At 47.1% G+C, this 13,933-nt stretch overlaps 1 protein-coding gene across 1 annotated transcript in view; it reads right to left on the reverse strand.

Annotated features, from left to right (window-relative positions):
* The window catches only part of gabra4 (gamma-aminobutyric acid type A receptor subunit alpha4), a 38,029-nt gene that overhangs the window by 1,969 nt on the left and 22,127 nt on the right, over nt 1–13,933 (reverse strand). Inside the window, exon 8 of the mRNA XM_050042925.1 lies at nt 4,518–4,774. Coding sequence (XP_049898882.1) covers nt 4,518–4,774 — 257 coding nt within the window. The remainder of the gene's footprint in view (nt 1–4,517; nt 4,775–13,933) is intronic.

Raw genomic sequence — 13,933 nt, forward strand, 5'->3', positions numbered from 1 at the left:
GGGCAGCGTTTACTCAGAACCATTTCCTTTTATACACGTGATGCAGGGAATTTCTACCTGGAAGTTATTATAAACTAGGGATGAGCAAGTACATGATTATCTGTACCTGTGTCTGTATCTGTTTAATTTACAAAATTATCGGGATCTGTACTCAGATGTGTGAAGTTGTTATTTTAAGCCCGAAATTGATATGGGTTGATTATAAGTTGCTGCATACTTATTAGAAAACTATTTGTAGAACAGTCTCAGAATTAAGCTTCATATCGATTTGATCACTAGGGAAAGAGATTAAACACAGTTACCCAAATGAGTGTTTCCCTTTATCACAAGTACAGATACTGATACATTTTACTTGTTTGGTACTCGCATTTGTAAGAAGGACATTATCTGTACTTGTTTAATCCGAGTATTCTGCTCAACCTTATTATAAACAAACACTGTGATTCAGTCTATGTCTAGCTAATTAGCTTTATTACCTATAGTACCCTGTATCAAGGGTTAGCGCATCATTAACAAACTACATTTAGTAAGTTAACAGTTTGAATGTGAGGGAGTTGGGGGTTCATGGTAGCAGTAATATTTCCCCACAATGTGGACACTGGTCATGAATGCTGCTATTTCCGAGTTGAAGCCAATGTTAACAGCTTTCTCTTTGATGAACGCATTGTTTTATAAAATTACTATGAATGGTATGTCATAGATGTGCCAGAGCTGCATATGTGCTCTGTGGGAATGCAGCCCAGTCACTAGAAGAAAATGTTGGCATCGTATGTTTCTGCAATTAAAGGATATGTTACATTTGTACGTTTCATACTTATGACATAGTTCAGATTACATGCATATGAGATTTAATTCGCATCAGGGGGAGGATGGGAGATTGGGTGGCATGACACCAAGACAAGACAGCTGCCAACCAGCAGACAACAGCAAACCCCTGTTCAAGACCAACAAAAGTGAGAATTTTTAACAAGAGTTCGGGACATTTCCAGCTGTGTTAGTAGTGACAAAAGTGGGTATTTTAGGCCATAACATGACCTATTTTTCTAATCCTAACCAGGTGTTATGTTTAAACATAATCACAGCACAGTATTGTCACAACATAAAATTGAAAATTGAAATGTAAAGAAACGCAAAGCTTCAACATTTCTGCAACATATGAGATGTACAAAATTAACATATCTGTGGCTTACAGTGACGTACAATGACAACATTTACTCCGGCATTCAGGTTGGACAATGAAAAGCTTGACAGGCATAGCAACAGTAACTAAGCGGAGTAGAGCTGAGTGAACAGTCAGCTGCATTACAGAACTGACACTGTTACAAAAGTTTGCCAACAAAAGAGCACTGGCAGGTTTATTTTTCTATTGTTAAGTGTCCTGTTCAGTATCTTGTTAACACACTTTATTTAGCAAATTTAAAGAATCCTTTTTATAAATTATTATTTATGTTATGTGTTATATGTGTATGAAATGAATGTTGGTCAATATAAAGTTATCAGATATTTAACATGTCAAATATTAATATTGTCTCAAAATCCAGTATCAGCCAGGGTCTATATTATAGTCCACCTAATTCATAATGAGCTGTCGACTTGACTAAGTTTGGAGTGTGACATCATGGTCTGAAGGGTGTTTCAGAGGCATTTATCTCCTGTTTAATTAAAGTCAAAGATATTAAAATATCTGCCAAGAATATGTAACAAACTGATAAATATGCCTATTTAATACGTGATAATAATGTTTGTATCAAGTTGAAGTTCTGTTCTGAGTGAGTTATAAAATAAATAAAGCATGTTTTGTTAAAATGTGGACCCACATATGGGGGGAAACAGTATGAGGATTTGTAGTGTGAATAATCACATTCCTCCTGTCTGCCTCACGTTTGAAGTAGTTTGCAGGCAAGGTAAAGCTCACATGCTTTTTCCTCTCTGGGAAGCGGGCCGGGCATCGTAAACCTCGTCATATTGATCTGATTACATCCCCCTGACACAGATGGCCTTCATCTGGAAACAGACGATAGAGCGTGTGCAATACAGATGTCACTTACCGCGGATTTCACTCATTTCACACAAGCTTAAGACAGAAAGTAGGTAGCACTTCATCGGGGCGGTAATGCAGTGTAGCGTCAAAGGAGCTTATCCTTTGAGAGTTGATGTTTTCAAGCAGGGAGAGTGTGATGCTGGTACTAAGGCATTTGCAGCAATAATCCACCCCCCCTGAAACTGAAAGGATCCAGTGTTATTGTGTCCCGCGTGCAGCAGAGGAAGTGTGTGTGTGGATAGCGGAGTTTGCTTTTCATCATGGAGGAGGTCAAGGGCTGAGGAGCTGGAACCGTCAACACACCCTGCCCCTCGTGCCAAGCCCTTTGCCTGGCGCCAACAGGACCCGCTCTCGAGGAAAAGAGTATTAATTCTTTCCCCCAGTGCCAGAGCCTTTCTGAAACCTATACAGATGTACCCGGGCTGCGTTGCCGTGGCAACCTACTAATCCACTGAAGTGCCGTTGTCACTATACTGCATTCAGGCATGATTACGCCACACTGGGATTTGGACTGGAGGGGGCAACTTAAAGTAGTTAGTGTAAAACTGACATATGCATTGCTGGGTTGTGTCAGCTTCAGTGATCAGTTAACAGTAGGTCTATATATTCACTGTTATCTCTTTAGAAGAACATGAAGTCTAAGAAATATGCACTTCCTTCTTTCTTTTCCCATCCCATCTTTAATACAGTGTTTAAACAGCACCATAAATACATTGCTACACTTACATGGACACTGATTTGTAACACATTCATCATATCTGACTCTGAGCTCTAAAATAGCTTCATGGCATATTCATGAATTCTGATTCAATCCATATGTCAGCTGCCATGGTGTCAATGTAATTTGTTTCAACTAGTGAGACAGAAATAGGAGATTATGCCAATTTATTCATGTAAGATTTCAAAATAAAGGTTCCGCAGCAAACACCGTGATTGAGAAACACCTCACATTTGGCCATAAAAATCTGTGCTGTGAAAATGCTTCAGATCCTGCTTTTTTTTCTCACACATTTTTCTGTCTTCTCTAAATCAGAGTCGACAAATCAATTGCTAAATTTAAGGCTGAATAAAAGCTTAATCAGTCCAGGCTGATCTTTGGGGTAACACATGTATGGGATATTTTAAGTGTGCCATTTTATTGTCCACCTGATTTACCACATTTAACAAGCAGTTGTTTCAACATGGCGAGCCGTGGTTGACAGAGCAATTATCTGTGTAATCAGGTGAAAGAAGCAGTGGTTGTGTGTGTCACCACCAGTTAATTTAACAAATACTTCATCCCCCAACTCATCATTTGTATGTTATTTCCTCACCCTGTGTTATGTTGGACTCTTAAATATTTTTTTTACATGCCTCCACAGTGAACAAAGAATTCTAAGGCGGAGAAAATTCTTGATGACTTGAAGTCATAGGGGTCCGCATTTAACAACAGCAAAACTATACACCTGTTGATCCGATCATATGCTTAGTACTTCACAAACAGACAGCCTTTTCTGACTGGGGACTGAACTGAAAGTGAGACTTATCTATGCCCTCCTCAAAGCCAGACTCCACTGAAAAAAACTAATTTTACCTCACTGAACATGGGTCCTGTTGGTCTACTGCTGCCTCGACTGGTAGTGTGTTTGTTATTGTGTGACTTTAGTGAATCCAAAATAACCCTTTAAAACACCAAAGTCAAACAAAACAAACACAAACTAACTGATTGAGGCAGAGGTAGACCAGCAGCGTCCATGTTCAGCAACATAAAATTACTGTTTTTGTCAATTAAGTCTGGCTTGGAAGAGCATACAACTGGGTAAAATTGGATTACACTGCATGAGTTTTGTGAGAGTTTGTTAACAGATGTTTTGATTAAGTTTTGCTGTTGTTTAATGCGGACCCCTATGACTTAAATTCATCAAGAAATCTCTCAATTTTCTTTTATTCTTTGTTCACTTGAAGAAGAAGAAGAAAGCAAGAAAAAAAGTTTTCCACTCAAATTCAGTGTAACATGGGATGAGCATTTGATATACAAATGCATGTTGATGGGGGTGAGGTATTCCTTTAAAGTCTAGTGCTCTTTTTGTTGATTGACGTGGAACCACCTGAGCTACATTCTCAGTTATAAAACAGAAACCTAGGATTCATTATGTTCAGATTTGTGGAGCTAAAGGTGATAAAACTTTCATAATCTTTCATCTCAGTTCAATTTAACAGCCAGATACAGACTGGTTCTGGTGATATATGGAAGTCTAAACTCATATCCTGGGATCAGATTCCTCCTGTTTTCTCTACAGTTCAGCTCCTCTCAGTTCTTATGAGCAGGAGCACAGCTGACGATCCTCAGGCAGGCCCACTCCTGGCCGTTCAACAGTCTAGGCTAAAGGCCAGATACAGTAAGCACATAATAAGGGACATGCTGTGTAAGTGCTCCTTCAAGTTAAGTGCTATCAGACTATTTGCCACGGCCACTTTGAGGGAAAGAAAAAATCACCTGCAGCACTTCCTCTGTGTCCTTGACCTTGACAGGCGTGGTTTGGGGCACCGGGGGACATTTGGCCGGCTTCTTTTTGGCCCGCTCGATCTGCGCGTTGGTGAAGTAGTTTACGGCGGCAAACTCAATGAGGGCAGAGAAGACGAAGGCGAAACAGACAGCGATGAACCAGTCCATTGCAGTGGCGTACGACACCTTGGGAAGGGAGTGGCGAGCGCTGATGCTGAGTGTTGTCATGGTCAGGACGGTGGTGATGCCTTTAAGGGTGTCAAAAACAGAACAATTTCAAACATATGACCTCGAAACCCAAATGAGAGTTGGAGGTCACTGCAGTTCAACTTGAGTAAAAAAAACTAATATCTAATTTGTAAAAAAAAAAAGATTTACATGTAAGACTAAATATCTTTCTGCCTATGAAACTGCTGTTTCCCCCACAGATCAGTATGTTTAGCTGAGGCTGTGCATTGGTACTTGAAAGCTTTAAGGTAACAACCAAAACAAACCAGTGCCAAGTAGTACTGAAACTTTTCCAGTAAAACAATTACTGCATTTGATTCTTCTTGTACCCAGATCCAGAAAAAAAAGTATGATTGTATGGTTTTGCTCGCAGCCAATCACAGCAAGCATTCTTGGATTTAAAGGGAAACTTCAGTATTTTTCAACTTGGATCCTTTCTTCCCATGTTTTCTCGCCTAAGTGAATATTGAAGACAACGTTTTTTGAAATTGGTCCTGTACTGAGAGACACTGCTCTAGCTGCAGCAACAAAACAGGCTACAATGTAATCCCTATGGGCAATTGTGCACTGTCAATGTACATCCACTAAAAGTGCTTGTTCTTGTTCAGGCTCAGATTATTATTAGAAGTGTCTGACAACACCAGGAAAAGGATCCTGCAGCAAAATGAAACATTTTTCCTGACTCTTAGTGTGTCTGTTTGTTATTTTGACCAAGTCTCACTTAAGGAGAGGTCTCATTCTGAAATCTCAGGTAAGGTAATTTGTTGCAGGAAGACAGTAGTGGAAATGGTCGTAAGAATTGGGGGAAGAAGTGTCAGGAAGAGTTTGTTGTGTTATCTAAAAGCTGAGCATGGAATCTTTTAGAAACCACGCTAAATACTTGGCCAATTTCGACAATGTGGAAAAGTTTAAGAGATTTCAGAACAAGACTTCTCCTTGAGTGAGACCTGGTTGCACACACTTACAAGCAGACCAGATCCGTGAAATCAAACAGCAAAATCGGTTTAATTTCTCTGTAGCACTTTTAATGGATGTAAATTGACGGTGAGCAATTGTCGGTAGGGATCACATTGGAGCCTGTTTCGCCACTGCAGTGGTAGTGGTCTCACAACTGAACCAGTTTCAAAAACTGTTGTCTCCAATAGTCACTTGGACACAAAACGTGTGAAAATAGGGTCCAGGTTCAAAAATACACAAGTTTCCCTTTAATGCCACGTGTGATTGACCCAATGCTGCAGCAGCTAAAACCAAGTCTGGGGTGTGGTGAAGTCAAGCTCAGTGTATTTGTCAGAGTTGGCAGTTAAGCATGCTGAGATGCCATGAAAACGCAAGAATGTATGGCTGTACTACACACCTGTGGCATCTAGAGGCATTTTACGCAACTGAATGCTTCTATTCACATGATGGGCATCATATGAAGTAGAAAAAAACAAATGAAATTGAGAGGGGTGTGGTATGGACCCAAATGCAGTACACAGGTGCTCAGGAACAGTTGGTAATGACCTTTATTTTCACCACAGCAAACAAGGTACGGAGCAGACTGAATAAACACAGAATAAAGTTCGTTCTTCGGGCTGAAAGCCCTCACACAGTCTCTGGGGCTCAGACAAGGGGAAGAGACGCGGCCGGAGTCGGCCGTGGAACCGAGGGGAAGCTCCTTAGCCCCCGGCTCCAAACAGTTCAGTTCTCTTTTGGTGTGAGGGGAAGAGAAGTAGCTTACTTCAGCCGATGACGACGAGGAGGAAGCTCCGTGGCCCGAAGAGCCGGCTGCACGTGCGGAGGTGCCGACGGGGAGAGAGCAGAGGAGCGATCGGAGGCAGGCGGGGGGGTCGTAGCCAGATGAGCAGTCCGCGAAGGCAGAGGCACCGATGGGGAGCAGGCAGGAGGATAAACGGGGCCAGGCGGAGGAGTCGTTACCAGCCGAGCAGTCAGATACCAGAAACACTGAGGCAGAGCACGAGGTCAGGGACAGAAGGCAGGTGAGTTTACCGGGAGGCAGACGAGGAGAGCAGGTCGGGAACAGGCAGAGTCGGCAACAGGAGATCAGACAGGAGATGAACGCTGGAAAGTCTCGCATGACGCTGAAGAACAATCTGGCAACGAGTGAGAGTGCTGGAGAGGCTTATATGCAGGGCTGATTATGATGAGCTGCAGCTGTGTAGGCAGGTGAGCAGAGTTGGGCTGATAAGGTGGGCGTGGCTGGCAGGTAGAGTGGAGCAGAGGGAGGGAGAGTGGAAAATCACTGCAGCAGAGTGACAGGAGGGGAATGAGAGACAGGGACTGTGACAGAACCCCCCCCTCAAGGGACGGCCCCTGACGTCCCAAACAGTTCTAGAGGAGCCGGGTGGGTGGAGGGGGCCCGGAGGAGGGCTAAAATTCTTCTGAGGCCTCCGTCCCAGCCTCCTCGTCCTCTTCAGAGACTGACCCCCCGTCTTCCTCCTCAGACCCAGATGTCTCAGGTGCAAGAGGGGACTGAGGGTCGGTGTTGCGACCCCCTCGTGCCGAGGCGATGTTGGAGGGCTGGTCAGGGTGTTGGCGATGGAACTCCTCAATGAGTCGCGCATCCAGGATCTGACGGGCCGGAACCCATGACCGCTCTTCCGGGCCGTACCCCTCCCAGTCGGCGAGGTATTGCAGACCCCTCCCACGACGACGAGAGCGCAGCAGGCGGTGCACCGTGTAAGCAGGGGCCCCGTCAATGATGCGAGGAGGTGGAGGTGGCTGGGAGGCAGGCTGCAGGGGACTCTCCCGGAACGGCTTAATCCTGGAGACATGGAAGGTGGGATGAATCCGCATGGTGCGGGGCAGCTTGAGCCGAACAGCCACTGGGTTTACAACCTTCTCAATGGGGAATGGTCCAATAAACTTGGGAGCCAATTTCTTCGACTCCACCCTCAGAGGAAGGTCCCGGGTTGACAGCCACACTTTCTGTCCCACCTGGTAAGGGGGGGCCTGGGAGCGGCGGCGGTTGGCGGCTGTCGAATAACGATCTATGGCCCGTAGGAGAGCGGTCCTGGCCTGTGTCCAGGTCCGACGGCAGCGGCGGATGAAGGCCTCCACTGACGGGCAGACGGTTTCCTTCTCCTGGGCAGGAAACAGGGGAGGCTGGTAGCCATAAGCGCACTGGAATGGAGAGAGCCCAGTGGCGGAGCTGATGAGGGTATTGTGGGCGTATTCCACCCACAGCAGTTGTGTGGACCAGGAGGCAGGGTGCTTGGAAGCCATGCAGCGGAGCGCCGTCTCCATCTCCTGATTCATCCTCTCGGACTGGCCGTTGGATTGGGGATGAAACCCAGAGGACAGGCTGGTGGAGGCTCCCAGGAGGCGGCAGAATTCTCTCCAGAATGCAGAGGTGAACTGGGGGCCTCGGTCGGAGACCACGTCGGACGGGAGGCCGTGGAGCCGGAACACGTGCTGCAAGACCAGCTCAGCAGTCTCCTTGGCCGAAGGGAGCTTGGGCAGGGGCACGAAATGAGCCATCTTGGTGAACCGGTCTACTACTGTCAGAATGGTGGTGTAGACTCCTGACAGCGGCAGCCCGGTGACGAAGTCTAATGAGATGTGGGACCAGGGTCGATGAGGCACAGGCAGAGGGTGCAGGTGACCGGCGGGGGCCCGTCGCAGGGCCTTGTTCTGGTTACAGACTGGGCACGCGTTAACAAAGTCTCTGGTGTCATCATCCAAGGTGGCCCACCAGAACCGCCGTTGCAGAACCTCCTTGGTTCGATGAATTCCAGGATGACAGGTGAGTCGGGAACCGTGGACCCATTGCAGAACCTCAGACCTCAACTCCTGAGGGACGAATAGGCGGTCTTGGGGGCAGGAGCTGGGCCCCGGCTGGTCCTCCAAAGCAGCTCTTACCCGCTCCTCCACCTCCCAGGTGAGAGCGGCCACCAGACGGGAAGCGGGGAGGATGTTGTCTGGACTGGAGGGGCCCTCTTCCCCGACCATGAACTGTCGGGACAGGGCGTCAGGTTTAACGTTGCGGGAGCCTGGCCGGTAGGAGAGGGTGAAGCTGAATCTGGCAAAGAACAGAGCCCACCGGGCCTGACGAGAGTTCAGTCTTTTGGCCGAGCGGATGTACTCCAGGTTCTTGTGATCGGTCCAGACGAGGAAGGGGGTCTTGGTTCCCTCCAACCAATGGCGCCACTCCTCCAACGCCAGCTTCACCGCCAACAGTTCTCGATTACCGATGTCATAACTCCTCTCAGCTGGAGACAGACGCCTGGAGAAGAAAGCGCAGGGGTGTAGTTTCTGGTCCTCGGCAGAACGCTGGGAGAGGACGGCCCCCACCCCCACATCAGAAGCGTCAACCTCCACTACGAACTGTCTCTCGGGGTCAGGGATCAGGAGAATGGGGGCTGAGCTGAATCGCCCCTTCAGGTGCTGGAACGCCTCCTCGGCGGCCGAAGTCCATCGAAAGGGGACCTTGGAGGAGGTGAGGGCGGTGAGAGGTGCTGCCACCGTGCTGTAGCCCCGGATGAACCTCCTGTAGAAGTTGGCGAACCCCAGGAAGCGTTGCAACTGCTTGCGAGAGTCAGGGACAGGCCAGGAGGTGACGGCTGAGACCTTAGCGGGGTCCATCTCCATGCGGTCCTGGCCGATGATGTACCCCAGGAAGGAGACAGAGGAGGCGTGGAACTCGCACTTCTCAGCCTTGACGAACAGGGAGTTCTCCAGCAGGCGTTGCAGCACCGTCTGGACGTGATGTATGTGTTCTTGCTTGGACCGGGAGAAGATCAGGATATCATCTAGGTAGACGAACACAAACTTGTTGAGCATGTCCCTTAGTACGTCATTGATGAGGGCTTGGAAAACAGCCGGGGCATTGGTGAGCCCGAAAGGCATCACCAGGTATTCATAGTGTCCTGTGGGGGTGTTGAAGGCTGTCTTCCACTCATCCCCTTCTCGGATCCGAACCAGATGATAGGCGTTGCGGAGGTCCAACTTGGTGTAGATGGTGGCCCCTTGGAGCAGCTCGAAAGCTGAGGCGATGAGGGGGAGAGGATAGCGGTTCTTTACCGTGATGTCGTTCAGCCCTCTGTAGTCGATGCAGGGCCTCAGGGAACCACCCTTCTTGTCGACGAAGAAGAACCCCGCCCCAGCAGGTGACGAGGAGGGTCGGATGATCCCGGCGGCCAAGGCATCACTGATGTAGGTCTCCATGGCCTCCCTTTCAGGTGCGGACAGGGAGTAGAGGCGACCCTTGGGGGGAACAGAGCCGGGAAGGAGGTCGATGGCGCAGTCGTAGGGCCGATGAGGGGGCAGAGAGGTGGCCCTCGCCTTGCTGAACACCTCCCGGAAATCGTGGTAGTCAGGGGGCACCATGGAGAGGTCAGGGGTGGAACAAGAGCTGGCAGGCGGCGTGGGTGCAACTGCCGGTCTGAGGCAGATCTGTTGACAGGAGGGGCTCCATCCCAGGATGGACCCCGTAGACCAGTCTATATGGGGGTTATGGCGGCGAAGCCAGGGGAAGCCGAGGATCAGGGGAAGGTTGGGAGACCTCAGGATATGAAACCGGATGGTCTCATGGTGTGTGCCGGACAGGAGCATCGAGATGGGGGTGGTTTGATGAGTGACGGTCCCCAGAAGATGACCATCCAGAGCGCTGGCCGGCATGGGACGAGGGAGAGGAACTTGACCAATGTCCAGCTGACGGGCGAGTTCCTCGTCGATCAGGTTGACATCTGCCCCCGAGTCGATGAAGGTGGCGAGGGTGTGGGACCCCCCTGCCAGCAGGAGCTGGACGTGAAACAGTGGTCTTGGGTTGGGGGCAGAGTTCTGGGACCGGCTCAGCAGAATGCCCCTTTTTACTGCTGAGCCCTCCCTTTTACTGGACACCGGGAGACAAAATGGCCGGCCTGGCCACAGTAGAGGCAGAGATTTCCCCGGCGTCGGCGCTCTCGCTCCTCCGGCGTTAGGCTGGTGCGCCCCACCTGCATGGGCTCCGCCCCCCCATGCATGGGTTCAGAGGAAAGGACAGGGGTGGCTGGAAACCCACGCTGACGGGCGGAAAGCCGATGATCTCCTCCCTCGTGGCGTTGCTCCCTCCTCCTCGCCTGTATCCGTCTGTCTAGCCTCGTGGTCAGCTCGATGAGCCCGTCCAGGGAGCTAGGGAGGTCGAACGAGACCAGCTCATCCTTAACGTAAGGAGCTAGTCCGTTGAGGAAGGCGTCGCATTGGGCAGCAGCGTTCCAGTCACTGAGGCGAGCCCGGGTTCTGAAGTCTATGGCATAGTCTGAAACTGTCCGCTCCCCCTGCCTCTGACTCATGAGTCCCCCTGTAGCATCAGGACCCAGGGAAACGGGTCCGAACACCTTGCGAAGCTCCTCTGAGAAGGCCTGGAAAGAGGCGCAGGCTGGCGTGCCTCTCTGCAGAAATGAAGTATTCTATTCTATTGGTATCAATATCACTTTAAAGGTACTGGTATTGTATAATTTCTTTAAACAATAGCCAGGCCCAGCACTATGTTCAGCATCAAACACAATGGGTACCAATTTCCAATTTCCACTATTATTCAGAATATGAACTGAATTTGATGTGGGTCATGTAAACAGCATCTTCCCTTTAAAAATTCTTAATTAGGCCTTTTTACAAATACAGCATTTTCCGATTAAGACATGTGGGATATGCCAGTGTTATTTGGGTTTTAATAGCATTATTTGGACATGTATACAGCTCATTCAGAATATGTGTCTCAGTTGGGGTATTTACCGCAGTTTGCAACACACAGCCTCTTGCCTGTTTACAGTCGGCTCTGTGCGTTTGTCATGGATACATTGTCCACAGACTAACTCGCCAACAGTTTCTAAGGCTGAGTAGAAATGTGGTGCCCACATTTCTGGTCAGAGGAAGAAACACACCTACCTTTAAACATTATGAAAGACTTGTATATCAACAAGTATTTATATATCTGCAAATGTTACAACGCTAACATTTTCAAGAAGGTGGTTGAAGGAATGAAAGAGACAGGCTGTGCTCACATGGTCCAACAAGTCAACTACCCATAGGAAACTTTGAAAAAAAATATTTTTTGATGCAAAGAAGCAAAATGAGATGCGGCTCCAGTTGTTTTACTTCTCTACATTTTGATATACAATAAACAACATGTTGGGGCATGTTAATCAGAGTATGCATGGCTGCCTGTAAACAGGAGTATTAGTGGAGCACTCATTTTCATTAGCCATTACACAGCTTAGTTGGTATATTGTCTTTTTTGGATTAAGGGCAAAAAAATGAATATTTTGTGCATGTGAACCGAGTCATTCTCATTGTAGAACAGAATGAAGCACCCTAAAAGAGATTTTTTTCATATCATTGCCAAATAAATGGTTAAGATCATTTGCACAGTGTTCAATAACCCATGTACATTATGCTGCTCTCCATCTGCATATTTCATTAACTGAATGCAGAGGATAATGAACCAAAATTGGCTCTCTGAAATGGGAGCCATGTATCGAAAGAAGGAACCACAGTATTTACACCTGCATGAATTGATTTTTTTCGGTTACTTAGGAGCAGCGCAACCAGCTGTAAACACAACCTGAACATATTGTCACTTTATAACTACCACCTTTCTCCTTTTTTCCCTTTCTCACTGGGATTTAGCCAAATGTACTTCATGGAGAGAGAAAAAAATATCTCCACCCAGTGAGGTTTAACTTGACCAATAGGATTATCTCTCCCTTCAGACAAGCTCCAAATAATGTTTGTACAACTACAAGTCTGATGTGTATCAAAAGATATTACACCACCGAGAGCTTACAGTTGCTTAAACTATATCCTATCCCACAGCAGCAGCTGCAGACTCTCTCACTTCACCCTTCGCGGTACCAAAAGATATAACATGAAAAAAAAACGGACGCCAATCTGGCCAGCACGCAAGGTCACACGTGGCTCCCACAATAACAGAAGGTTACAGTATAAGCCTGTAGCTCATAGCTCGTCCTTGGTGTTATTAACCAATAGCAATAATGTGATTTGGAGAAAATCCCCTTTACGTTGGAGACCTGGAACAATCTGTGCTGCAGAGTCCTTGCCCAACATAAATTCATCCCCTGCGCCCGGACGTGACCGCCATATAATTACCTGTCAATCAAAACCAGCTGGATGACATTGATAGGTGAACCGCAGCTTGAGGCCACAGACTGAGGATATTAACCTCTAATATAAAGCTGTTCTCAACAAAAGCAAGAACTGAGATGGTTGATAGATATTCTGGATATGTAACAGCTTTCATGTCTTTTTTTTCTTGTTCCCAACCATCTAAACATAGACTGTAAAAAAGAACTGGAAGTAGACACTGTGAGATCAGCCACTGGTTTGTGATTGTGAAGCCTCAAGTTTTGTGTTTTGGCCATCTTGGTTTTTTGGAGCCAAAAGTGACCATATTTGGATGAGAGCGAGAAGCTGTGGAGGAGCAAGGGGTGTGTCTGAAAACCTGAGGACACTACTGATAACTCACCATGGTAGCGACTTGTCAGTCACAAGCTAGCCACACCCTAAAGCATACCCTGTTTCATCATCTATTTTTCAATAAACAGAACCATAATTTACTAAATGAACATCATGCTACATCGAAGAAGACTTAAAACTAGAAAATGACACCATAAACTCACAAAGTAAATGTTTACTGAGGTAAAAAATAAAGTTAGAAGTAGGGTACTTTTCTCATAGACTAAAACTTCTTTTTGCAACCAGTGGAGTCGCCCCCTGCTGGCCATTAGACAGAATGCAGATTTAAAGGGAAATTTCGGTTTATTTCAACCCGTCTCCTATCGTCCTAAATTCGTTTCAAGTGACTAGTGACATAAAAATAATAGTTAGCATGTTAGCTGTTAGCCTAGATACAGCCGGGGCGCATAGTANTTAGCTGTTAGCCTAGATACAGCCGGGGCGCATAGTAGCATCAGACCTGTTAAAACGTAAGTGAACGGGCATACTTCAAGTGCAAAGTTAGTCCACTAAACAAGCTTTTTTTCCACAAAGACCGCCTCATATCGTTAGGATAAATGTCAGAGAACATATAGAAAACAACATGTAAATGTGTTGTCTTACCTTACCGGTGTGCTGCCATGTTTGTTTACCATCTAGCTCTGCTTTCCAAAGCCTGGCCGAAATATTGCGAGAACAAGCAGCGATCTCATAGCGTGCCTGAACAAGCAGCAACAGCTGGAAGG

The sequence above is a fragment of the Epinephelus moara genome, chromosome 4 (assembly GCF_006386435.1).
Source record: "Epinephelus moara isolate mb chromosome 4, YSFRI_EMoa_1.0, whole genome shotgun sequence".
In the NCBI taxonomy this organism is placed as follows: Eukaryota; Metazoa; Chordata; class Actinopteri; order Perciformes; family Serranidae; genus Epinephelus; species Epinephelus moara.